We start from the raw sequence: 24,932 nt of genomic DNA on the forward strand, positions 1-24,932 counted from the left end.
AAGACCTTGTGATTATTTTTCAAATTTGCTCCATCTACATCTGAAAACACCCTCCCATTGTGCTGACAATCCAATGGCTGCCTTCTCCTAGGTGTGTTTGAGGAATAATCCCCTCTACCATGCCGGTGCAGTGGCCTTTTCTGTCAGTGCCGGAATCCCCAAAGTGGGCGTCCTGTTGGAGTCCGTCTGGAACATGAACGACAGCTGCAGGTTCCAGCTGCGCTCACCGGAGAGCCTCAAAAACATGGAGAAGACCACAAAGACCCAGGAAATCAAGTCAGTCCCTTCCTTAAAAATATCACTCAGTTAACTCATAGAGTTTTATTGTTGTAACGCTAAAGCCAGAGCTAAAACATGTCCGTGTTTTCTTTCCGCCGCAGGATGGAAAGTAAGCCTGAGCTGGTGAAGACTGAGATGGGTCCTCCTCCATCCCCTGCATCCACCTGTAGTGATACCTCTTCCATTGCTAGCAGTGCCTCACTGCCCTACAGTATGTCTCCTCTCATGCTATCTCAACCCATAAACTATTCGCTCTTTGAACAACTCGCGAGTCTCGGCTGCGCTATCTCCCGGGCACGCCACCAGTTTGTCCCTCGCAGCGCGCTCTCATTAGTCCTTTGACTTTGAAGCAGATGGTACACAGGCTTTTATCAGCAACTTTCTCTGCTGCCTGTGTTCCTGTGAAGCAAATGTGGCCAACTCACACTATATTTGCCTGCCTGCCTTTTTTAAAATTTTTTTTTTTTTGTACAGCATCTTATCATAAGGACCATATGGCAAGCTCTCAAGTGTGATAATTAATTTTTCAAAGTTGGCCATCTGTTTTTTTATATACTTATTTAAACGGCATTTTATTTTTTAAATGGATGTAATTAGGGATTTTAATTTAAAACACTTTGCAATTTCACCCATTTATTAGCTGCATATAACTAACCCTGTAGAAGTTGTGAGGAGCAGGTATGGGGAATTCATAAAATTTACAAAATAGAAATACTTGTTTAAAGGAGCATTTGCTTTATACCTCTGCTAGACTATTTTGATATAAACTTGAGCAAAAATCTAGAATTAATGGTCCCAAAATTTTTTGATTTTTTTTTTTTTAGGGTATTTGTGTTTTTGCATTTTTTGCATGATTTTGCATTTTGCATCCTCTTCCGTAGATACTTGTGCTGGTTGACGGCGGCGTTAAATGTTTTACAAGTTATAAATCAGGAAGTTGACATTTGATTATAGGTTTTATCATTCATAACATAGAACAATGTCTTTGCAGCTCGCTGAAATATCTCAGCAGATACTCGACAAATCTTAAAATGGAATAATCTTAATCTTAAAGATTATTATTTTGATTTACTGATTGACTCATGTTTTCTTGTCATATCAACTTGCACTTTTACCCCAAGATCAATAAATCGAACTGCATCATGATGAAAGGGTTAAAATCCTTCTGTTATATATTTTTTCCATCTGTGCATTGAAAATCAAACAAATTATTAGCCTAGTATTTAGATGCATATCGTATCGACCACAGGAATGCCATAATAGAAACAATAATTTGGAAGCTTTTGCAGTGATACGTCTTTGAAACTTAAATATCTACATACTGGTAACCGTGCAGTGAGGGAGTCGCAGGGACTTGAGAATTACCCTCACAGTCACAGGCAGCAGGAGGGAATACGTAGGGGATGGAGGAGTGCCAGATATTTAATATGCACATTGGAGTATTCATTTCAAATGTGCTTTGGAGGAAATCGGTAAAAATTCACCCTGTATGTCGTTTTCAGAGCGCAGACGTTCGACCCCAGCTCCAAAGGAGGAAGAGAAGGTGAACGAGGAGCAGTGGCCTCTCAGGGAGGTGGTGTTTGTGGAAGACGTTAAAAACGTTCCCGTTGGGAAGGTGGGTGTGTCTGACAGCTGGACGTTTAGTGAGCCGGGATTTCCTGGAGCTCTGTTGGAAACTGCCCCAGAATGATGTGTGTTCGTTTGCTGCTGGTGTACATTTAAAAGCCCGTTAGTCCAGTAATAGATTGAGTTTGGATTTATTTTTGAACAAGATGTGCGACAGTATAGACTAGGTGGACCAAAACAAAAAAAAAAACAAAAAAAAACAAACTTAAAGTACCTCTTATTTTTTATGCTAATTCAGATGGTTGGTAATGAAATTAAGATTAATTGAACTGAAATGCTACAGCATAGGGGTGCTCTGGTTAAATATTCTCATTGGTCACCAGTATTGGTGATCAATGAGAAAAGCCTCAAATATCAATTACCGATTTTAACATTCATATTACTATTTTTTCTTTTTTTTTTTAAACTGTCAAGTGGTGAAGGTCACATTACGCCATCAGTGGTTGATATTCAGACCATAGCGGGTGCAGATGAGATCGATTTCATATTCAAGTATCGGCCGATCGCCCAAAACTGCATTAATGACAGTGCAACCCTTCTGCGTTAATGACATAAACCTCCATGTAAACTTTTTATTGATCTTTTCAGGTTTATAGAAAATTAAATCCATTTCTGTTTTAGTTTTATTTCGCATTTGATAACTTGTAATGACTATAGAACTAACTGATTAATGGCGGGTTGTTTAATGAACCAGATTCTGACCCTATTGAAGAGCAAACTCGTTTGCAAAGGATTAATCAGTATTGATTCCATTTCAATTGTCATTGGAAAATAGTCACTTTAAACCTCTATTTACGTATTTTATTGTGTTGTTTTAATGGCAACTTTTTTTTTTTCATTCTAAGCAAAGAAACTCAAGCATAATATGGAAAATAAATGTTATCCATTGTAAACTTGCGTCAAAATAATAATAAATCAAGCTTCTCCTAATCATCTTTGATTTAAAGTGTGCCGTCTTCTCATCACAACCCAGGTGCTGAAGGTGGATGGTGCGTACGTTGCTGTGAAGTTCCCCGGAACATCAAGTAGCATGACAAACCAAAGCAGTGCTCCTCCTCCAGACTCGGATCCATCCTCACTGTTACAGGACTGCAGGCTCCTCAGGATAGACGAACTACAGGTACATGCTTCACTTCTACTGTTTTAACGTTTTCTTCTTGTTTTATTTTAATCTCCAGCTTTCCAACATCAGGCATATGTTGATGCTTTAACTTTCAGGTGGTCAAAACCGGAGGAACCCCGAAGGTTCCCGATTGCTTTCAGCGAACGCCCAAAAAGCTCTGCATCCCAGAGAAGGCTGTAATCCTGGCTGTAAATGTTGACTCCAAAGGTTGGTTATGTCTGCTTATGTTGTATTATAATTGGATGAATTATAATACAAATCATAATACAAATTTGGGCCAGTGTTGACCTGTTTTGTTGTCTTTCAGGAGTCCATGCAGTTCTGAAAACCGGTAACTGGGTAAGGTACTGCATCTTTGACCTGGCCACAGGCAAAGCTGAGCAGGAGAATAACTTTCCTACAAGCAACCTGGCTTTCCTGGGGCAGAGCGAGTGCAACGTGGCCATCTTTACTGCAGGACAGGTAAGGTGGTTCTCCTGAACAGCTGCAGCTTTTCCTTCAGTCAGTTGTATTCTAATCTATATTGTCCTCCCCAGGAGTCTCCCATCATCCTCCGGGACGGGAATGGCACCATCTATCCCATGGCTAAAGACTGCATGGGGGGAATTCGGGACCCTGACTGGTTGGACCTGCCTCCTATAAACAGCCTGGGTATGGGGGTGCATTCTCTGGTCAACCTGCCATCCAACTCCACCATTAAAAAGAAAGCTGCTATCATTATTATGGCTGTCGAGGTAAATATTTGCCTTGAATAATCTTTTTTTTTTTTTTTCTGGGAAAAACCAATTGGATAGCAAAAGGTGTTTAGTAGAATATTTTTCAGAATTTGAATCAGTTGAAGCATATACAGTATATTTAATACTTAAAATACAAAAAACTTTGTAAACATGTTCAACCAAGAACTTCTCAGGTTGCAGTTTTTGCTTCACATGGTTCAAATTGTGTATATATATATATATATATATATAATACACAATTAAAAAATTGTGTATTAATTTTTTTTCACTTTAAAAAAAGAATTATTCATTTATTTGCATCTTTGATGTACTTCTAATATTGTATAAAAAAGTGGCACTGCAGAATGTGCCAATTTTTTTTTTTTTATCCGATTAATGGTCAGAATAATCTATAGATTAATTGATAAGTAAAATAATCATTAGTTGCAGCACTAATATTTACAAAGGTGTTTTTTTTTTATCTCAAATGCAAGATACATACATATGTATACATATATACATCTTTATAGTTTTGGCTTAATTACGTCTCTGGTGTTTTGAATCTCCAGTTAACGATATTTTCAACAAACGAGCAATCATGATTAATCAGATTAATCGTTTAATAATTCTCACAGAAACAGACGCTGATGCAGCACGTCCTGCGCTGCGACTACGAGGCGTGCCGGCAGTACCTGATGAACCTGGAGCAGGCCTTCCTTCTGGATGAGGGCGGCCAGGGCCTCGGGGCACTGCTGGGCCATCGCTGCGACGGAAACCGCAACATTTTCCACGCCGCCGTCTCTGTCTGCTTCCCTGTTAGCAACAAAGAGACCAAAGAGGAAGAAGGTTGAGCTTTTTCACATTTCATCCTCTGGTTTTCCATTTTAATGTGCAATATTTGTTTTGGTATCTTGAAACGGCAATCTTTTAACACTATTGAAGGCTAAAATCTGGTCCTGTCACTTTAAAATCCATTTCTTCTTGCGGACCTTTCCTGCAAATGTGACTGACGAAGCCGTTTTGTCTTCCAGAAGCCGAAAGGTCAGAGAGAAACACGTTTGCAGAGCGTCTGTCTGCTGTGGAAGCCATCGCCAACGCCATCTCTGTGGTGTCGAGCAACAGCTCTGGAAACAGGACCGGCTCCTCCAGTAGCAGAGGGTACGCTACCGCTAAATCAGTATTAGCACGGAACAAACAAATGAAGAGCAACTTCACGCTGTAAAAATGAATTTAATCCGTCCTGCTGTGCGTTGCCGACAGGCTCCGTCTAAGGGAGATGATGCGGAGGTCTCTTAGAGCAGCAGGCCTCGGCCGCCACGAGTCCGGGCCGTCCTCCGGTGACCACCAGGACCCCGTCTCCCCACCCATCGCCCCGTCAAGTTGGGTCCCAGACCCTCCACCTATGGACCCTGGTAAGAGCATCTCAACAAAAGTTAATAATTGCTCTCTGAAAGATAAGCTTATCACAATCTTAAATGATTTTTTTCTTCTCATCCACAGATGGTGACATTGACTTCATTCTTGCACCAGCAGTTGGTTCACTCACCACAGCTTCCTCTGGTTCTAACCAGGGGCCCAGCACCTCCACCATACCAGGTTTGTTACTTCCTATGGAACCAAGGAAAAACATACAGGTAGTAGGGCTGGGCATTTATCACATCGTTTAACATTTATTGTGATAAGTTTCTTATCGTGATAAGAATTTAGATTTATTGTTGTCTCAGTAATTCCAATTAAAAAGCTCCCAAACTGTCCGTATTGTTGGATTGTTACTTTTACTATTTTCTCCAATGTTTGTTCAATCAATAAATATCAATACATTTGAAAATGTGATTAAATGTAGTGACTGTGTACTGTCTACTTTGTGTTCAACTCTTTACAAAGTTATTATAGACGCTGAAAAAGCTTAAGACATTTTAACCTAGCAAAGTGTGTGTTGGAATCCTGGTTTGTGAGGATAAATAAAACATTATGACTTTTCAACATCTAAACTCTGTAGTGCAAGTTGGAGCCACATGAGCAACACGTTTAAATATTTTTAAGCTAAACTCCCGTTCTGCCTTCCTACAGGACCGTCAACAGAGACATCAGTGGTGGAGTCTAAAGACAGGAAGGCCAACGCTCACCTCATCCTGAAGCTGATGTGTGACAGCGTCGTTCTGAGGCCACACCTATGGGAACTGCTTTCTGCAAAGTACGAGTTTTCAACCGCATGTTCTCCAATAAGGAGATAAATGATCCGCTTCACAGCCGGTATTGTTCCTGTGTTTGTCCTTCTGAGCTTCTTGCCCATGTTGCTGTGCCTGTCTGACAGGGATGCCAGAGGAATGACCCCCTTCATGCTGGCTGTCAGCGGCAGAGCCTACCCAGCTGCTATCACTGTGCTTGAGGCCGCTCAAAAAATAGCCAAGAGTAAGTCAGCTGCTGTTTAAGTGGAGATGGAAAAAGCGGTTTGGTGCATCCCTATTTTACACTATAAACTACCGCAGGGATAAAAACTCATTTTGAGAAGTGATAATCCCATTTTCAGGAGTTGGATAATATCTGGAGCATTTCAGGTTATGAGTTGAATAAAGTCTGAATAATGTTTTGTTGGGCTTTGTTCCAGTTGCCTCATGTTGTGTGTTTTGACTCTTATTTCCTCGTTTTCATTTTTTCCTTTTGTTTCCATGTCTTGAACACAGTGGCCGACCCGGAGAAAGATGATGCAGATTCTATGTTTATGGAGATGATTTGCCCTGCTGGAACCAACCCAGATGATTCTCCGCTTTATGTCCTCTGCTGCAACGACACCTGTAGTTTCACTTGGACCGGAGCGGAGCACATTAACCAGGTCAGCCATGAAGGACAGAGGGAAAAGCATTACCAGACGGACAGTTTGTCTTTTTTCTTTTTTTCCTCTCTCTTTTTTCTCTTTTAAGCCTTGGTGTATCATGTTTGTTTTTGAATAGAATCTTTTTCTAATTCGGAGTTTGTGATTTTTAGGACATATTCGAGTGTCGAACATGCGGCCTGCTTGAGTCTCTCTGCTGCTGCACAGAGTGTGCCAGAGTGTGTCACAAAGGACATGACTGCAAGTAAGTCCTTGTTTTCACTTCAGCTCTGCAGGGACTTGAGAAACATTTTTCTCCTTGCTTGTAATTAATTATTTTTATTGTGATTTTAATTTATTCTGCCTCAGGTTGAAAAGGACTTCCCCTACAGCTTACTGTGACTGTTGGGAGAAATGCAAGTGCAAAACACTGATAGCGGGCCAGAAGGCTGCCCGCCTGGATTTGCTCTACAGGTTGCTAACGACAACAAACCTGGTCACTACACCAAACAGCAGGTCAGCTCTTTTTATTTAATTTATTTTTTAAATGCAGGATTTTTGCTCTAAGTGGTCAAAAATAATTAATTAGCAGCTGCTAATGGCCTTAATGCTGTCTGAACATGTGTAAAACAGGGTGTCAGTGCACATTAAGAAGTCTTAATTTTAAGGCCTAAAAATGTCTTACAATCATTAAAAAAAGTGAGTTGGCCTTAAATACATTCATTGCAAATCTTTGTATTTTGCCATGTTTGGGCTATTTTACTTGTATGTCTTTTTTTTTTTTTTCTTGTGGGAATTTTTTTTGTCTGAACATTGAGTTCCACACAATTTTTATTGTGTTCTGTGACTAAAGGTAGTCGAGGCTATCAGTAGCTACCTGCTAAAATACCCTTGGCATTAATCTAACGAGGGTTTATTAGCAAGTAGCTGTCTAGTTAGATTTTTTTGTGTCCGTTTTCACAACTGTCTCACTTCTTTTGCCAACTTACATGGGGCAAGATGCAGTCCTTGTAAACAGAAAAGAACATAAACTAACAAAAAAAACTGTTAAATTTGCTACTATGGGTGTTAAGGCTGTAGAGGGCCATGGTAGAAGTACAAAGCTGCTGCTGCCAACAATGCTTAGTTATGATCCAGTAGAATCCTCCAACTATCCCTGATATTTATAGTTTTTCGGTGTTAAGTTTCATTCACGGTAGCTTTAAAAAGGTCTTGGTGTTAGATTTGACTTGTTGAAACTGGCTGATATCCTGTAGAATTCTCTTTGCTTCCTCTTTTTTTCATGCCAAAAATAGCAAAATTCGAGTCATCCTCACTCGGTAATAGCCTCCACACTGAAGAGTATCGCCAGCCAGACATAATGGGTCATAGATGCGGTTCATTAATTGATCCAAAAAGGACAGGATTTTTCTGTTTTCGTCTCGCCTGTCACCAGTCAAGCTGAAAAATCATCCAGTCCACCTTAAGTGCCATTACCACAAGTTTTGTTTTTACATATTTCACTTGAAATAGTGGAAAAGAAAATTAATCCATAACTTTTTTTTTGGTTCTTCTTACAGGGGAGAGCATATATTACTATTCCTGGTTCAGACTGTAGCCAGGCAAAGTGTTGAGCACTGTCAGTACCGACCGCCTCGCATCAGAGAAGACCGGAACCGTAAGGCTGCTAATGCAGAAGGTGGGTTTGACCAACAGTTTTGTTCTTTTACTGCCATTTTGTGCATCCTGTGGGATAAACTGTCCCTAAAACAAGCGCTGTGGTCTTCTTTCAGACTCTGATATGCCAGACCACGATCTGGAGCCTCCTCGCTTCGCTCAGCTGGCCCTGGAGAGAGTCCTACAGGATTGGAACGCCCTCAAATCTATGATCATGTTTGGTTCTCAGGAAAACAAAGATCCGTACGTATTAAAGCAGAATGTTGTTTGGGTTTTTAGAGCGACTTGGCCTGGATGAGGCATATTATGGTATGCAGGGCATAAATATTATTCTGTATTAACAGCTGCAGTTTTGTACTTCTTTTTCTTTACTTGAGGTATACAAACTTCTTGAAAAGGGTGAAGGCAAATCTGATTGCAAAATAAGTGCAGAGCTATCTAGTGAATAATGGAAAAATAAAGCAATAGCTTCCAAATTAGCCAGATAGACTAACCTCTTGTTAATTATTTATTTTTTGTGGGATTTTTATTGTATTTTTACCTTCTTTTTTTTTAAATTGAGTAATTTTCAGAATATTTCAGTAATTTTCTTTTTTGATTTTGTAATTATCAGTAGATTGTCATGATGATCTTTTTAAAGACCGTTAGTTTTAATCATGCGATCAATCAAGTTTACTTATATAACACATTTCAGCAACAAGGCAGTGCTTTACATCATAGAAACACAAAAATATATCTGCAAAGAAATTAAGTTCTATGAGGCCAGTTTTGGTGTAAGGCAGTGGTGTCCAAACTTTTTGCCCCCGGGGCCAAAATGGGCAAATGGTTATTTACAGAGAGCCAGAAAAAATGTAAAAATTATATTGTGATTTTTTTCCCCCTTCTTTTTATTTATTTTTTTTATTTTTTGGTTTTAGCAGCTCAGCAGTAACACTTTCATAAAAACTGTATGTCATTGGAGACGGTGTTTGGGGGGTTATCAGTTGTTTTCCATTTTGTTGGCCTTTTTTCCATCATTCTTGACTTGTTTTCCAGGGTCTGAACAAACTCTTTTTAAGGGCCACACTGTGGGCCCCCCTGGTGTACGCTCAACATGTTGACTCTTTTTTTTCTCTCTCTCTGTCTCTGTCTCTCTCTGTCTCTCTGTCTCTGTCTCTCTCTCTGTCTCTGTGTGTGTGCCAGACTTAGTGCCAGCAGCAGAATTGCCCATCTCCTGCCTGAAGAACAGGTGTACTTGAACCAGCAGAGCGGCACCATTCGCCTCGACTGTTTCACACACTGCCTCATTGTCAAGTGTGCTCCTGACATCACCGTGAGTCTATATGCTCTTCATACGTTCACATGTATTGTGTTCAGCTTAGTTTTGTTATCTCTAATGCAAAAGATATTGACTTTTTTTTTCAAACGATGGTCATCTGTGAAACTATTTCCCCCCCCTTTAGTTCATTGACACTCTACTGGGGACTCTGATAAAGGAGCTGCAGAACAAATACACGCCAGGCAGGAGAGAGGAGGCGGTGGCCGTTACTAGAAGGTTCCTGCGCTCCGTTGCACGCGTGTTTGTCATCCTCAGCGTAGAGATGGCTTCCTCCAAAAAGAAAAAGTAAAGACTTACAGCTTTTTGTGCAAAGCTTACAGTTTCGGACGCAACCCTTTGAAAATTCACTTTGTAGGTTTTTGTTCTAAAAACGGGTTTCCACGTCTTTACCCCACAGCAACTTCATCCCGCAGCCCATCGGGAAGTGTCGGCGTGTTTTCCAGGCTCTGCTGCCGTACGCGGTGGAGGAGCTGTGCAACGTCGCGGAGTCCCTCATCGTCCCGGTCAGGATGGGGATAGCAAGGCCCACGGCTCCGTTCACGCTGGCCAGCACCAGCATAGACGCAGTTCAGGGCAGCGAGGAGCTGTTCTCCGTGGAGCCGCTTCCTCCCAGGCCGTCGCCGGACCAGTCCAGCAGGTGGGCCGAAAGTCGTGAAACTCATTACTGTTGCAGCTTCTGTTGTCAACAAACCATAAAGACTTGGTTCAGTTTGAAGAACCTTTGGAGAAGATGAGGCTGGATTTTACTTGTTGCATCTTGAGGATTTTTCTTGTTTGTTTTTTTTTCCAGCTCCATCCAAACAGTTGCTTCGTACATCATAAGGAATCCTCAGCCCAGACGGAGCAGCCAGTCTCAACCCGTCAGGGGACGGGACGAGGAGCAGGACGACATCGTTTCAGCCGATGTGGAAGAGGTGGGTAGCCATGTTTGATCAGTTATAGATTTATTCAATCCAGGAGCTCCAGACTTACTGAGAACTTTCCCCCCATCTGCGATAACTGCATCAAACAGCCATGCTATTCTATTTTATCCTGACTTGTGTTTTCTTTTAAAGTGTATTTTATCTTATTGTCTTTTTATGCTGATTGTAATGTGAATACTACATCAAGCTGCATTTTTGAATTTTGTTGTTCTGCTTCAGTACAATGACAATAATTCATCTTTTTTGGGGGGATCTGACTGGTTTTTGTTTCTCAGGTTGAAGTTGTAGAAGGAGTAGCTGGTGAGGAAGACCATCACGATGACCAGGAGGAGCAGGGGGAGGAAAACGCTGAAGCTGAAGGTCAACATGACGAGCACGATGAAGATGGTGAGACAGTTTTAGTTCTTTTTTTGTTGTTGTTTTTGTAGAGATTTAATGTTGTAATTGACTTTATCACTAAAATAAACACCAGTCAGCGTTATCATGTTGATTTGTCTGCGCGTTCAGGAAGTGACATGGAGTTGGACTTGCTGGCAGCCGCCGAAACAGAGAGCGACAGCGAAAGCAACCACAGCAATCAGGACAATGCCAGTGGTCGCAGAAGCGTCGTCACAGCAGCGACTGCCGGCTCTGAAGCAGGTTGATCAGCAGCTTTATTTTGGCATCTTATCAACTAATACTAGATTTACTTCTAAAGTGAAAGCTTAGACTCTTTGAGACTGTGTTAAACTATTCTAAGCAGACAATTTCCTTCCTACAGTAGATGACTTTCTTGGCATCCATTTTTGTAAAAATCGAAATTAATTACAAAGGTTGAAATAAAACAGAATTTTAACCATTTTGAAAGAAATGCAATCTCAAGAAGTTTAAAATATGCTAATGCGAATACTGTTTTACCTTTGAGCCGTTTTCAGAGGAGACAGAGGAGCTGATGATTACTGTATTTTCTGGACTATATCCTACTTTTTTCCCCATTATTTGGCTGGTTCTGCAACTTACAGTCAGGTGTGACTTGTTTTTTTTCCCCCTCTTCATGGCACTTTTTTTTTTGACTGATGCAGCGTATAGTCTGGAAAATACGCAATTTACAGTTACATGGAGGTCCAGCAGTGATATTTTTCTGTAAAAGAATGAGAATGTAATTTACTTTAAGTCACATTAACTGATATCGAAGTAAAACTGCGTAAAAAGCAAAAACTTTGAATGAACAATTTTGAATCCTTTTTATCGTGAGGAAGGACTGTTTGTCATACATACAAAACTCTTCATTCTGAGCATGCGTTTCACTCAGGAAGATCACCGATGACGCACCGCCTTCTACTTGCGTTACCCATGAAAATGAGAATTGTGTGTAACATTTTAGAAATCTCACCTCTCTAACTAGCTGCTAGCTATAGCCACTGGGACCAACTAGCTTGGATTTATGATAGAGGTGTGCCAATCGATCGGCCACCGATCATAATCGGGCCGATTTCCGTGAAAAAGTGTATGATAGGTAATCAGCGATCATTGTCTCTTGTTTCCGATACCGATCACCTGCTTCTCATTTCGCAGCCTGCCTGTGCAGCTGGTCTCCTCTTTCCTTCACACTGCGCAAGCGCACAGCAACAAATCCTAAGCGATGTGGAACTATAACGCACTGAGTGAATGGGGAAGTTTGTGTGTTGCGGCGGAAAATTACCTCGGGGTTGGGGGTGAAGAAGGTCAAAATGCATCAACACAACGAAGCTAATATGACATAAAAACAATGCCATACTTGACGGAGTTTGGCTACATTGAGGCTCACTGCAGTAAAAAAGACATATGGAGGATCAGATAACAGGTAAAGCAACGCACAGCTACAAACACTCACCCGGATTAGCATGACAGTCAGAAACCTAAACAAATAACCCGCAAAATTATTTAAGTCTTCGAGCTGCGATATAAGACGCTGGTTCTGCTCTCGCTGTTGAACCGCTGCTACGCGCTACAGGTAGTAATATTTCACAGACTGAGCGCCGCTTCTGCTCCACATGGTAGGACTCACACCGAACCTCTGCTTAAAGCTGCAGCATCTAACTAAAAAAAACATTTACATACATAAAACTTTTGCTGTCCTAACAAAGACGGATAACTCTGAAAAAATAATCGATCTCCCCCTGTCTGCATAATTACTCCGCTCAGTCAGAAGCAGCCACTCCGAACTAGCACTAATCAGCTAGCCACGATGCCATCAGGTAGTTTCATCAGGAGTTTATTGTAATGCATCCTTATTTGCTTGAATGTTACGTTATACTTGAACTTTTGGCATGTGAGAGGTTTTATTTTGGCTCTTGCTTTATTAGCCTCTCAGAGCCTTCATATTATCAGCCTGTAAAGATAGCATTACCGATAGCAGTACAATTTGCAGAATGCCTGTTTTGTTAGTTTCTTCTGGAACAAGTTCAAAAAAACAAGTTTTGTCTAAAAGGTGAATTCATGGTTCCTCTTTCCACATAATGTAACCGGTAGTGTTTATGATAGAAAATAAATAATAATTATGTGATCGGTATCGGTGATCGGTATCGGTGATTGGCCCTCATGGCTGATCGGTATCGGTATCGGCAGGAAAAAACCTGATTGGCACATCTCTAATTTATGGTAAATCAAGATTCTAAGAGAGTCATCTACTGACGGTAAGACAATAATTACCCAGAACTGTTTACCAGAACCTTTTGTAAAGAATTCTCGACTATCAACGTTAAATCTTTCTTTTATAGGAAACATTCTCCCCCGCCCCACATTCATTTTAGTTTTACCTTTGTGTTTTATGGGAGAAGTAAAAAACTGATTGCATTTAAACAATTTCTATATTTTATTCCTGATTTAAAGAAGAGGTAATTCCTCTGGGAAGCAGTTTGGTTTGTGAGGGATTTCTGTTTAGGAGAGCTAATGATACAGCAGACCAAACTACCCCTGGCTGAATACCCCGTGTATTTCATTTGCAGGCAGTAGGGTGTCCTTGGCATTTCCTATTTTTGGTATGAGCTCCTCTTTATTTCAATGCACACACAGATTTCAGGGCAAGAGTGACTTTGCAAACTGCACACACGGTGTCCTTCTGAGAGTTTGTTCAGTTTGAGCCCTTTTTCATTCGTCCCGACTATTGCCTCATGTTTGCTAAAGAGCGTCTCTCATCACAAGTGTTGTCTTGTCGACCTTTCACCTAAATAACATAAGAATTAACTCAGTTTTTGCCAGTGTTTTGTGATGTTTTTTTCCCTCCCTGCCTAAATTTTGTACAGTATATGTATCCTCTGACGTATCAGGGCCATTGTAGATGGGGGGAAAAAAGTAAATCTCTGACAAAAAAAAAAAAAATTTTCTAGAAAAAATCTTGGAAATTTCCGAGATTAAAAGATCTCAATTTTGCTTGAAAATATTTTGAGATTAATCTCAGAAATTTTCTTTAAAAACACGGACATTTCTGAGTTTCAAGAGTAAAAAAATGCTGCAAAAAAAAAAAAAAATTGAGATTAATTTAAAGTATTTTCTAGAAAAAGTTGGAACTTTTAAACTCAGAAATGTCCTTTTCTGGAATATTTCTGAGATTAATCTCCAAATTTGAATTTTTAGACAGAAATTTATTTATATTTTAAAATTTTTCTTCTATCTACAGTGGAACTAATATATTGTATTGCCATAATCTACTAATATTGCTGATGCTTTTTCTTTTCAAATTTTTATCAGATTAGTGCTAATATTTCTCTCTAGGTACAGTTTTAATATGGGAAGAAAAAAACAATCTAAAACCACAGTTTGTTTAACCCAAGGTTTCATTAGACATTCTGCTTTTCTTCCTGTCATATTTGCAGTGTTCTGCCTTGTAGTGGTGTGATTTTACTTATGTGCATTTCTATCTGTGTAAATGTGAGTGAATGAAAAGTTAGAGATTTAAATCTAACAACTGAACTTGTTTTCTTTCTCTCTCACTCCGTTTTCTTTCTGCTGAAGGTGCTAGCAGTGTCCCTGCCTTCTTTTCAGAGGACGACTCTCAGTCGAACGACTCAAGCGACTCGGACAGCAGCAGCAGCCAGAGCGACGACGTTGACCAGGAGACGTTCCTGCTGGACGAGCCGCTGGAGAGGACGACGAGCGCCTCACACGCCAACACTGCAGCCCAGGCACCTCGCTCCATGCAGTGGGCTGTTAGGAACACCCCGAGCCAGAGAGCGAGCGGCAGTGGCCCCTCCGCCTCCTCAACACCTGCCGGTCTGTAGCTCGCCAATAGTGAAACGAGTATACTCTTGCTTCTAAAGAATTGGTCAATTTCAACCATGTTTTCACACAGCGAGCTCTACTGGCTTGATATACATCGACCCGACAAACCTGCGGCGCTCCAGCGCAATCAGCTCCAGTGCAGCAGCAGCGGCAGCGGCGCTGGAAGCCAGCAACACCAGCAGCTACCTGACTTCAGCCAGCAGCCTGGCCCGCGCCTACAGCATTGTCATCAGGCAGATTTCTGACCTCATGAGTCTGATTCCCAAGTACAATCATCTTGTCTACTCGCAGTATCCCGCAGCTGTCAAGCTCTCCTACCAGGACGCAGTCAACCTGCAGGTAATGGGAATAAAAGCGTTGCATCCCTGGTTTTTACACACAAGTTCTGAGTGAGGTCTGAATCCATGGAGACTAAAAAAACAGCCGATACTGTAGCTGACGCATTCGTTGGGTTGCAGTTCCTGACTGCCTGGCCAACCCAACCAGGCAGTCAGTGTTTATTTTTTTACATGGGTTTATAAGGTGTATGTATATGTATATATATTTCTGATTTACCTCATAAATTGTAAAATATTTAATTGGAAGATGAAATAATACATTCTTGAAGTATTTAAAATGAAAGCAACTATAGACCGAGTATGAAGCCTTGGGGAACCCTACAGGTTAAATAAACTTTGACAGAGTAGATCAAAAGTAACCCATCCGTTTGTTGAACACACTGATCTCCATCATAACAATTTGAGTTAGGTTCTGACTAAAGAGTTGTTGTTTGTCTCCAGAATTATGTGGAGGAAAAGCTGATTCCCACCTGGAACTGGATGGTGTCCATCATGGACTCCACCGAGGCCCAGCTGCGGTACGGCTCGGCTCTGTCGTCTGCCGGAGACCCCGGCCACCCCAGCCACCCGCTTCACGCCTCGCAGCACTCGGCTCGGCGCGAGCGCATGACGGCCCGGGAGGAGGCCAGCCTCCGCACTCTGGAAGGACGGAGGTAGCAGAGTTTCCCAGCAGATTTATCCGTTTTTAAAATAACTTAAAACGTACAATTAAAATAAAACCATTTCTTTTTGAATTTCAGGAGAGCAGCAACGCTGTTGACGGCTCGCCAGGGCATGATGTCGGCTCGGGGAGACTTCTTGAACTACGCCCTGTCTCTGATGCGCTCCCACAACGACGAACATTCAGATGTGCTTCCTGTTCTGGACGTGTGCTCACTGAAACATGTGGCCTACGTCTTCCAGGCCCTCATTTACTGGATAAAGGCCATGAATCAGCAGACCACCCTGGACACGCCACAGATGGAAAGAAAAAGGTGAATTTAGACGAAAAGGGTTACCCACTTTAGGCTCTCGATGTTGCTTTGACAAAAAGTTGTTTTTAATTTAAAATCTTCACATTTGTAACCTTTTTTTTTCTCTTAGGAATCGAGAGATTCTGGAGCTCGGTTTGGACAATGAGGATTCTGAGCATGAGAACGATGAAGACACCAATCAAAGTAAGGGAAAAAAACTCACTGAATTTTAAATACTGCAAAAATACAACTTACAAAGTATTTTTGATCTAGCTTCTTACCTGTTTTAAGTCAATAGTTCCTTAGTTTTAGTAAAAATTGGCAGATTATTTCACTTTTTCCCTTAAGTGAAATAATCTGCTAGTGGAACTAGTACTTTTTGTCAATATTAAGAAATTATTTATTTAAAACAAGCGTCTGTACTTCTGAAAAATGACTTGTAAGTTAGTTTTGTCTTTTTTTAAGTGAACTAATATATTTACACTAGAGCCTAGACCAATTTAATCTATCACACACACTATATTCTCAGCTGATCTCCGTTTCTCTCTTACCACAGGTTCAACCCTGCAGGACAAGGATGAGGACTCAGTCCCCGCGGAAACGGGTCAGAACCACCCGTTCTTCCGGCGCTCGGACTCGATGACCTTCCTGGGCTGCATCCCGCCCAACCCCTTCGACGTTCCCTTGGCCGAGGCCATCCCATTGGCAGACCAGCCCCACCTACTGCAGGTCAGACTTCCAGACGTGAAACGTGACCAGGCTCCGCTCCTGTACAGCTGATCTGGGATCTGTTCACAGCCAGTATACAGCTGATTTGGAGGCTTCTTGGAACAACAACCGATTATAGGCTTAGTTAAAGTGTGTAGATAGTCATTCAGAGTCTTGGTTAAACTGTTGATGGTTAAAACTGGCTGCAAGCGATATAGCTTTAGATGTTTTTTTTTTTTTTTTCATAAATTGAAGAGTGCCGAGTAACATTGTGTTTGCGACAGTGTGACTTTGATTACTCAAATCTCGCCAGAGGAAAGTTCAAGGCAATGACCAAGACATTACAGACGTTAACTGCACTCAGAAGTTCATGTCTGCCGTTGTGCCGTACGTCTGGGGAATTATTCTCCGTGGCTTTAACTCCGTTTTGGTTCTTCACCAAACAGCCAAACGCCAGAAAGGAGGATCTGTTTGGGCGTCCCTCTCAGGGCTTGTACTCTTCGTCTTACATGACAACCAAAGGCCTGGCTGAGACGAGCATGGACAGGAACTGCTTGGAGGTAAACCATCAGTCCCTCTCTACCCTGCCCCCTCACCCCCCATCAGTCACCCCTCCAGCTTCACCAGACAAATACTTGCAATTGTTTTTTTATGTATGACTGGGACTGCATGATGTTTTGAGTCAAAATTTTCATTGCATAACCAACATCACAATCACAAAGGACTGCATTATGTAGTAGACCGTTACTACAAGGGCAATGCATTTATGGTTTCCATGACAATAATATATCTGGGCTGCTGGATGGATTTTCTTTGCCCCGATGCTAACAACTAATGTAGATTTTAATTACTGCAATGCGGCTGGAGCGCTGTTGACTAGACATGGATTAGTTACTGGATCAAGATACTAAGTAAAAGTTATACCCTGTTAACACATTGAGATTTTTATGCCGATTTTTGTCCTAATTTCAATCTTGGAGGCTCTGATTATTTGGCTGACTCTGAAAATAATCATAACTGAGATTCCTGCTGTGTGTGTTAAGGGTGATCTGGTTTGATTGGAAGAATTTCAAATCAACAGTCAAAATGTTGGTTTGTTTTGGCTTGATGTCACAACATATGTGGTGAACGAGAAAGCAGCCTGTTGAATACGACGTGTAGCCAATCAGAAAGCGAGGTGACAGAAACACAGAAGGGAGTTTTGGATAAAGAAGGCAAAACAATTGTTATGGCGCACCTGAAAGTCCAGTAGACTTTGGAGACGTCGTTGTCTGTTGTTTTTTTTTTTTTTTCTTTTTCTCCATTAAATAATCCACAAACTATCATCATTGCTTCTTCGCAGTCTGCCGTGTTTGTTTACTCTGAATTCACGTTTGGTCTCAAAAGGTTTTGTAAGATTTCCCGTCTGAAACCTGACCATTAGCACGTTGAACAGCATATTGGAGGATGATTGACAGTGCTACGACCCTCCTCTTGGCTCTGATTGGCTGTTTTTTGACTACGTGCTTTATACAGACCAGAAAAGTAACACTGGGAGGAAGAAGAGATCGTCGTCCCCCCCCCCCCTTTTTTTTTAAACAAGTTGTCTGTTTAATACCATACATTTATGTCATGGTGAAAGTCTTAATAAATATGGAAAAAATATTTTGTAAAAAGTTGCATACTGCAACCTTATCTCCTAAAATGTCTGATGTTACTGAAGAGCCTCCCATTTCCTCACTAAAACAGATCCTGCCTACGAAGATGTCGTACACCGCCAACCTAAAAAACGTCATGAGTATGGAAAGCGGCCAGCGGAGCACAGAGAACCAGGCGCTGGGCGAGCAGGAGATGGACACTTCGAAAGCGGGCCCGTCTCCCCGCGACCTCGCTGCCCAGCTGAAGAGCAGTCTCCTGGCTGAGATCGGCCTCACAGAGAGCGACGGGCCTCCTCTTCCGTCGTTCAGGCGAGCTGCTACAATTCCCTTCAATGCATCATGAATGTGAAGGTTTAAATGAAAATGTGTCTAATTTTTTTTTCTCCCTCTTGCTGTCCAGACCGCAGTGCAGTTTCATGGGGATGATGATTTCACACGACATGCTGCTCGGCCGCTGGCGCCTGTCACTGGAGCTCTTCGGTCGCGTCTTCATGGAGGATGTAGGAGCTGAGCCTGGATCAGTAAGCCTGATTTAAGTTTTTATAGAAGCTAGCCAAAACGAGGAAAAACTTGGAGATTCTTTAATTTTAATTAGGTATTTTCAAGGTTTGTAAAGCGCTTGATTTCTCCATGAAGTGCTTGACATTCAAACTCCAAAGTTTGGCAATAAAATGCAATGTAATGTTTGATTAAAAGCCTATATTTACATTTGAAACCACATGTTTTTCATACACCTAATAAAAAGGCAGATAAATTTTTTTAGCATAAGTTTAAATCAGGCCAAATTTATCTTGTTTTAGGTTGGTTAGAATGAGCAAAAATATTTGTTTGCTAAATTCTAGAAAACTTGGCCAGCATTTTTAGAGATTTTTATTTATTTATGTTTTTTTGCATATTGTGTTTGAGCATTTAACTTGAGCAGGAAAGGCATTTACCTCAACATGCTGTGTTTGGATTGTTTCAGTGTAATTAATATTTATTTCATTCCTAGAAGCTCAGTGACTTATTGATCATCTTATACTTTATATGCTAATGTTGTTTGCGCCGTTCAGTGTCTTCTCAGCTGCATCTATTCCATTCATCAAAGCATTTTTTTACTATTGGAGCTCGAGATAACTATCCTGTTGTCTCGTTTCCCAGATCCTGACAGAGCTGGGCGGCTTTGAGGTGAAGGAGTCCAAGTTCCGGCGGGAGATGGAGAAGCTGAGGAACCTCCAGTCTCGAGACCTGGCGCTGGAGGTGGACCGCGACCGGGACCAGCTGATACAGCAGACCATGCGCCAGCTCAATGGCCACTTCGGCAGGCGGTGCACCACCACCCCCATGGCCGTGCACCGGGTCAAGGTCACGTTCAAGGACGAGCCCGGGGAGGGCAGCGGCGTGGCTCGCAGCTTCTACACGGCCATCGCGCTGGCGCTGCTCTCCAACGACAAGCTGCCCAACCTGGACTGCGTTCAGAGTGTCAGCAAGGGCATGCAGGCCAGCAGTACGTGTCATCACGATTACAATTCAAGTATGCCAAACATAGAAACTATTGCATATTACGACATTTTATCCTGCCATAAATGATGCTTCAGTCATGTTGAAAATATTAAATTTTGCTGTTGTAAATGAATTTTTGGACAAAACTCCACCCCACTGAAAATTTATTTTTCTTTTCTGTCTTTATTTTGTTTTGTTTTGGCGTTTTTTAACCTTCCAGATCTGATGCAAAGGTTGAGAAACAGAGATCGGGAGAGAGAGCGGAGAAGTGGAGGGCTTCGAGCGGGATCTCGGAGAGACCGAGACAGGTCAGCGCTGATCAGCCGGGTGGGGCTAGGGGGAGGAGGAGGGAGATATGGAACCGTACCACAACAAATTTTTTTTCATTTCTGGTCTAAGGTTTGAGTGACCGTCTGATTAAGATTTCTGTTTAAAGCTGCAGTATCTAACTTTTATAAAAATCTGTTTTTTTACATGTGACACAGCGGCATATTTCGGTAGTTGGGTCTGGGAGAAGGGTGTGATGGTTTTAACAAATATGTAAAAAACATTTTTTATGAAGTTATATACTCCTGCTTTAAGAGCAAACCATAAAGAACATTTTGGAATACTGTTTTTCTGGTTTAACCCCTCCAGAAAAACATAAATCTTGTTGAGATTAACTGCTGTAAAACAATTTTTACCATTTTAAAACAAAGGCAGAATGATTAATTTCTCATTAAGCCGCCAAGCTGCAAATACAGCTGATGGATATATTAGGCTGACTATCTTAGTCAAAGATGTAAAAATAAAGCACAACAAACATTCTTTCAAATGGTTCAGAAAGTGCCAATAGGAATTTTAAATATAATGTATAACAACTAATAAAGCATGATACCACTGAGAGTTCAAATCATAGAATTAGAATGAATAGATCTACCCTTATGGTTCGGGTCCATTGTCACTGATGTCAAATCTAGATTTTATTTTTATACAGTTATTAATATCAGATCGGTGCCTCTGTGGTTCTGACTTTGTTTTGGTCCATAGGGACTCCCGGAGGCAGCTGTCGATAGACACCCGGCCGTTCAGGCCTTCCTCAGAGGGAAACCCCAGTGACGAGCCTGACCCCCTGCCTGCACACAGACAGGCGCTTGGTGAACGGCTATACCCTCGAGTTCACGCAATGCAACCGGTAACAAGCCATCAATTTTGTTAAATCTGGAGGGATTTTAGAGTTGTGCGTTATTTCTCAGTGATTGGATGTAATTTAATGCGTTTTTCTCTGCAGGCGTTTGCCAGCAAAATCACCGGCATGCTGCTGGAGCTTTCTCCTGCTCAGCTGCTGCTGCTGCTGGCCAGCGAGGATTCCCTGAGGGCCCGGGTGGAGGAAGCCATGGAGCTTCTCATTGCACATGGAAGGTAAATCCACCTTACCTCGCGGAGCAGGCGTGTAATGAAAACAGGGTTCATACTGGTGCTTGAAATCCTTGAAAATGTTTCAATTCATAACTACATGTTTTAAAATTTGGAAAGTGCTTCATTTGAAAGTGCTTGATATTCAAACTACACAGTTTTGTAATAAAGTGCAAGTTAACGTTTGTTTAAAAGCCTAAACTCAGAAAGTGCTATATTTTCATACAAATAATAAAAAGACAGACATATATTTTTTTCTCTTTATCTCAAGTTAAATCAAGCCAAACTTTTCTTGTTTTACGTCGGATAAAATCACCTAAATTATTGCTGTATTGGCTAAAGGTCAGACAATTTACTGAGAACATTTGTTGCTATTATTTTTGAATATTTATTATTCCTAACGACTCAAAGCTTCAAAACTTTAAATTTTGCTATTTTAGTTTAAAACAGTGTTTCTCAACATTTTTGGGCCAACGCCCCCTAACCGCCCCCCACCAAAGAATTTGCAGGCTACTTTGCACTGACTATTATTTTGTTATTAATATAATTATCACTATTGTAGATGTTTTGATTTTTATGCTTGTTTGTGTATTTATCATCAAAAATAATTTCCCAGAGAACAAAAAAGTCATGGGAATAGAAATTATTTTCACAGGCGTCTACAAAAAATGCAATGAACATTCAAGTTAAAATTGGTAGGCCTAGCAGCAGCCAATCAGAGTGGAAAAAATATTCTTATTTTGTGCCATTTTCTGGTTGTTAAATATTCCACAAAATGACCAGATAAAAGATGTTCAACATGCCAGTTTAAATTTTGAACTATTTGCAAAACGACTGAGCTCTGCAATATTAAAACTACATTAATCATAACTCTTCTTCTCTTCAGTGTTTGTCGGTTTCTGGTGGTGCAGCTCTGTGCTGCCTTCAGGAGAATGGGACATGAGAGTATCATCCATAAAACTTCACCCACATGGCATTTATTGTGCAAACCAGAGCTTTCAGTGGAAAAACAAAAGTTCCAGATCCTTTTAATGCCATACAAATATGAGACAGAAACATGGATTATATCTTTATTTAGATCTGTCTATTGATTTATAGATTAATAGTTTTACTGGACAGAAATTACAAAGAACAAATCTGGTTCTTGATCAAATCCTAATGAGTCAAATTGAAAGTGTCATGGAGTCATCAGCCTTATGACATTAAAACTGACATGAAAAATAATATTGAAGAAATAAATATATCAAATCTAATTAAAAACATGAATAAGTGATCAGTTATTTACTGTTATGGTCTGTAAGATATATTTATTCTCAGTACTAGATGTGGTCTCAACAAACCCATGACATTTCAACAATATTAATTTACCTTTTATCTGGAAATGGTATCCGTTTATTCTTGCCATATAGTCCTCTGTATTAATTATTGCTCGAAAGGTCTTGCCATACCAGTTTATTCCTCTGTATTTACTTTAGTTTCTTAGTTTATTCTTGCATTTTGTTCTTCATTCATTTCCATTTAGTTTCCTTTGACTAGTATTATCCTCTCTTGGTTTATTGCTATGTCCACTGTAGTTTCTTTCCTGTTGCTAGATTTATTTTATCATTTATCCACTATAATACGAATAATCTTCACTCATCACCTGCTGCGCCGCCTAATCGTCATGTGTTTCACATCATGTGTTGATTTTTTCCACTGTTCAGCGTCGGATTCTCTGTTTTTATGCCGTAATTCACATCTAGTTCGTCGCTCCGTTTTATGTCCCGCTTCTCCTGTTTCAGAGTTTAGCGCAATGTGCGCGTCTTTGTTTTTTTAAGCCCCTAAGGTGCAGGGCGGTCTGGAAGAGTATCGATGGGGAAAAGGCAAACTGACATCAACCTTTTAAAACAACGGAAACAATTTCTACATTCTGATTATTCAAATTTAAAAGTGCTGTGTTGTTCAATCACCCCCGTTTCATACCGGACCAGTTACAGCACCGATGTTAACGCTATAAAATGAACGCTCTCTATCGTGGTATCACCGATGGAGGGATTTCTTTATTTAAATGGGTTCATTTTTCAAAGGGATACACAGTGAGGGTATTGTGATTTTAGCTACCAGTAGCAGCAGAACGGAGCTGCGCCAAGAAGCTAACAGAAGCTACAAACACTGAATAGAAGAAGAGCTGCCATCGATACAGTTGCAGCCAAGCATGGTTTAATGTTACACAATACAGTTTTACCAAGTTGCTCAAAGTCTAAACTGGCATTGTTGTGCATTTAAGGTGTAAAGTTTACCTTCGACCAAACGCCCCCCGTAGGCATCCCAGCGCCCCCCTTTTGTAAAAATGTCCGCCAGCGCCCCCTGCCGTCCTCTGAACGCCCCCTTGGGGGCGGTACCGCTAGTTTAAAATGTCCCTGCTGTTGAATGTAGAATACTACCACCAAAAATATGAACAGTAATAATCCAAGCCAGACATATAATAGCAAATTTAAAGTTTTTTTTTATTTTCTTTTTTTTGTTCACTTATTGCTTTAATCTCCAAAGTGTGAAAAGGTTTGAGAACTTAACTGGAAAATGCTTGAATTTTACTGAAGGACAGCTGGTTGAACCCAGTAGGAATCCCAGCAGTGTCTCTTCAATGTAGATGAACTCTACGTTGATTTTTATCATTTAACCAACATCAAAGTCTTCTTGTTTAGGGAAAATGGTGCTGACAGCATCCTGGACCTGGGCCTCCCTGAAGCCTCTGAAAAAGCACAGGTAACCCATTTTTTCCCTCCTTTTCACCATCACTTGTAAAAAAAGAGATAAATAAAAGTGTGATTTATCTGAGATTTCAAAATTAACAAGGCGTTTCCCTACTGTAATAGCAGCAGGATAACCGTAAGCGCCATGGATCAACACGCAGCGTCGTCGACATGGAGCTGGACGATCCGGATGATGGCGATGACAACGCCCCCCTGTTCTACCAGCCCGGCAAGCGGGGCTTTTACTCCCCCCGGCCAGGCAAAAACACAGAGGCCAGACTCAACTGCTTCAGGAACATCGGCAGGTAAATGAGAAAGGAACTGAATCACACGACGTTGCAGGTCAGGTGAAAATGTTGCACCTGTAATAATCCGTGACTTTTATTTCCCTCCAGAATATTGGGGCTCTGCTTGCTGCAGAATGAACTGTGTCCAATCACGCTCAACAGACACGTGATCAAAGTGTTGCTCGGTAGAAAGGTAGGGAGTTTTTTTGCTGTGTTTATCTGCAGGCAGCTGCTACACATCTGTTTCTCCTTCTGAATGACATAATGAACATATGTGTGATCTGTCACTGCAGGTGAACTGGCATGACTTTGCGTTCTTCGACCCGGTCATGTACGAGAGCTTACGGCAGCTGATCCGCCATTCGCAGACGGGAGAAGCAGACGCTGTGTTTGCTGCCATGGATCTGGCCTTTGCTATCGACCTCTGCAAGGAGGAAGGGGCGGGACAGGTACCAGCCTCTGTTCATGTTGTTTTAATACACAACCTGACTAAGGGAGCAGCTAGTAGTCATAGTTTCAGAAGTTTAAAAAAAAAGTTTGAAGATCATTCACCTTTATCTTTGATTTGTTGAACAATTTTAAAGGGGCAATATTATGTAAAATCTTTTTTTTTTTAGCTTTACATAATGTCATAAAGTTATTCCCTCAGCAAAAACATATCTAGAGTTGCATTGATTCTTTCATCCATGTTTGAGAAAGCCTTTAATC

General features: G+C 41.1%; 1 protein-coding gene across 9 annotated transcripts in view; it reads left to right on the forward strand.

The window, feature by feature from the left end:
• Window positions 1-24,932, forward strand: part of ubr5 (ubiquitin protein ligase E3 component n-recognin 5) — a 46,401-nt gene that overhangs the window by 18,180 nt on the left and 3,289 nt on the right. For 3 of the 9 annotated variants that reach the window (XM_081597713.1, XM_081597715.1, XM_081597717.1), the window contains 42 exons: window positions 92-276; window positions 381-490; window positions 1,782-1,894; window positions 2,879-3,025; window positions 3,124-3,235; window positions 3,336-3,490; window positions 3,565-3,762; window positions 4,380-4,590; window positions 4,776-4,902; window positions 5,005-5,156; window positions 5,245-5,340; window positions 5,815-5,938; window positions 6,059-6,156; window positions 6,429-6,577; window positions 6,730-6,821; window positions 6,926-7,072; window positions 8,116-8,234; window positions 8,329-8,455; window positions 9,395-9,524; window positions 9,655-9,815; window positions 9,928-10,167; window positions 10,321-10,444; window positions 10,729-10,840; window positions 10,961-11,092; window positions 13,420-13,452; window positions 14,426-14,683; window positions 14,763-15,031; window positions 15,472-15,683; window positions 15,771-16,004; window positions 16,114-16,187; window positions 16,540-16,712; window positions 17,138-17,251; window positions 18,420-18,637; window positions 18,729-18,849; window positions 19,469-19,841; window positions 20,031-20,118; window positions 20,840-20,984; window positions 21,081-21,211; window positions 23,890-23,950; window positions 24,061-24,242; window positions 24,333-24,417; window positions 24,518-24,673. In XM_081597713.1, the coding sequence (XP_081453839.1) occupies window positions 92-276; window positions 381-490; window positions 1,782-1,894; window positions 2,879-3,025; window positions 3,124-3,235; window positions 3,336-3,490; window positions 3,565-3,762; window positions 4,380-4,590; window positions 4,776-4,902; window positions 5,005-5,156; window positions 5,245-5,340; window positions 5,815-5,938; window positions 6,059-6,156; window positions 6,429-6,577; window positions 6,730-6,821; window positions 6,926-7,072; window positions 8,116-8,234; window positions 8,329-8,455; window positions 9,395-9,524; window positions 9,655-9,815; window positions 9,928-10,167; window positions 10,321-10,444; window positions 10,729-10,840; window positions 10,961-11,092; window positions 13,420-13,452; window positions 14,426-14,683; window positions 14,763-15,031; window positions 15,472-15,683; window positions 15,771-16,004; window positions 16,114-16,187; window positions 16,540-16,712; window positions 17,138-17,251; window positions 18,420-18,637; window positions 18,729-18,849; window positions 19,469-19,841; window positions 20,031-20,118; window positions 20,840-20,984; window positions 21,081-21,211; window positions 23,890-23,950; window positions 24,061-24,242; window positions 24,333-24,417; window positions 24,518-24,673 (6,288 nt within the window). The remainder of the gene's footprint in view (window positions 1-91; window positions 277-380; window positions 491-1,781; window positions 1,895-2,878; window positions 3,026-3,123; window positions 3,236-3,335; window positions 3,491-3,564; window positions 3,763-4,379; window positions 4,591-4,775; window positions 4,903-5,004; window positions 5,157-5,244; window positions 5,341-5,814; window positions 5,939-6,058; window positions 6,157-6,428; window positions 6,578-6,729; window positions 6,822-6,925; window positions 7,073-8,115; window positions 8,235-8,328; window positions 8,456-9,394; window positions 9,525-9,654; window positions 9,816-9,927; window positions 10,168-10,320; window positions 10,445-10,728; window positions 10,841-10,960; window positions 11,093-13,419; window positions 13,453-14,425; window positions 14,684-14,762; window positions 15,032-15,471; window positions 15,684-15,770; window positions 16,005-16,113; window positions 16,188-16,539; window positions 16,713-17,137; window positions 17,252-18,419; window positions 18,638-18,728; window positions 18,850-19,468; window positions 19,842-20,030; window positions 20,119-20,839; window positions 20,985-21,080; window positions 21,212-23,889; window positions 23,951-24,060; window positions 24,243-24,332; window positions 24,418-24,517; window positions 24,674-24,932) is intronic. The other 6 variants (XM_008431777.3, XM_017309576.2, XM_081597714.1 and 3 more) reach the window with 5 other exon arrangements.

Source organism: Poecilia reticulata, chromosome 16 (genome assembly GCF_904066995.2).
Source record: "Poecilia reticulata chromosome 16, P_reticulata-male-v2, whole genome shotgun sequence".
Classification (NCBI taxonomy): Eukaryota; Metazoa; Chordata; class Actinopteri; order Cyprinodontiformes; family Poeciliidae; genus Poecilia; species Poecilia reticulata.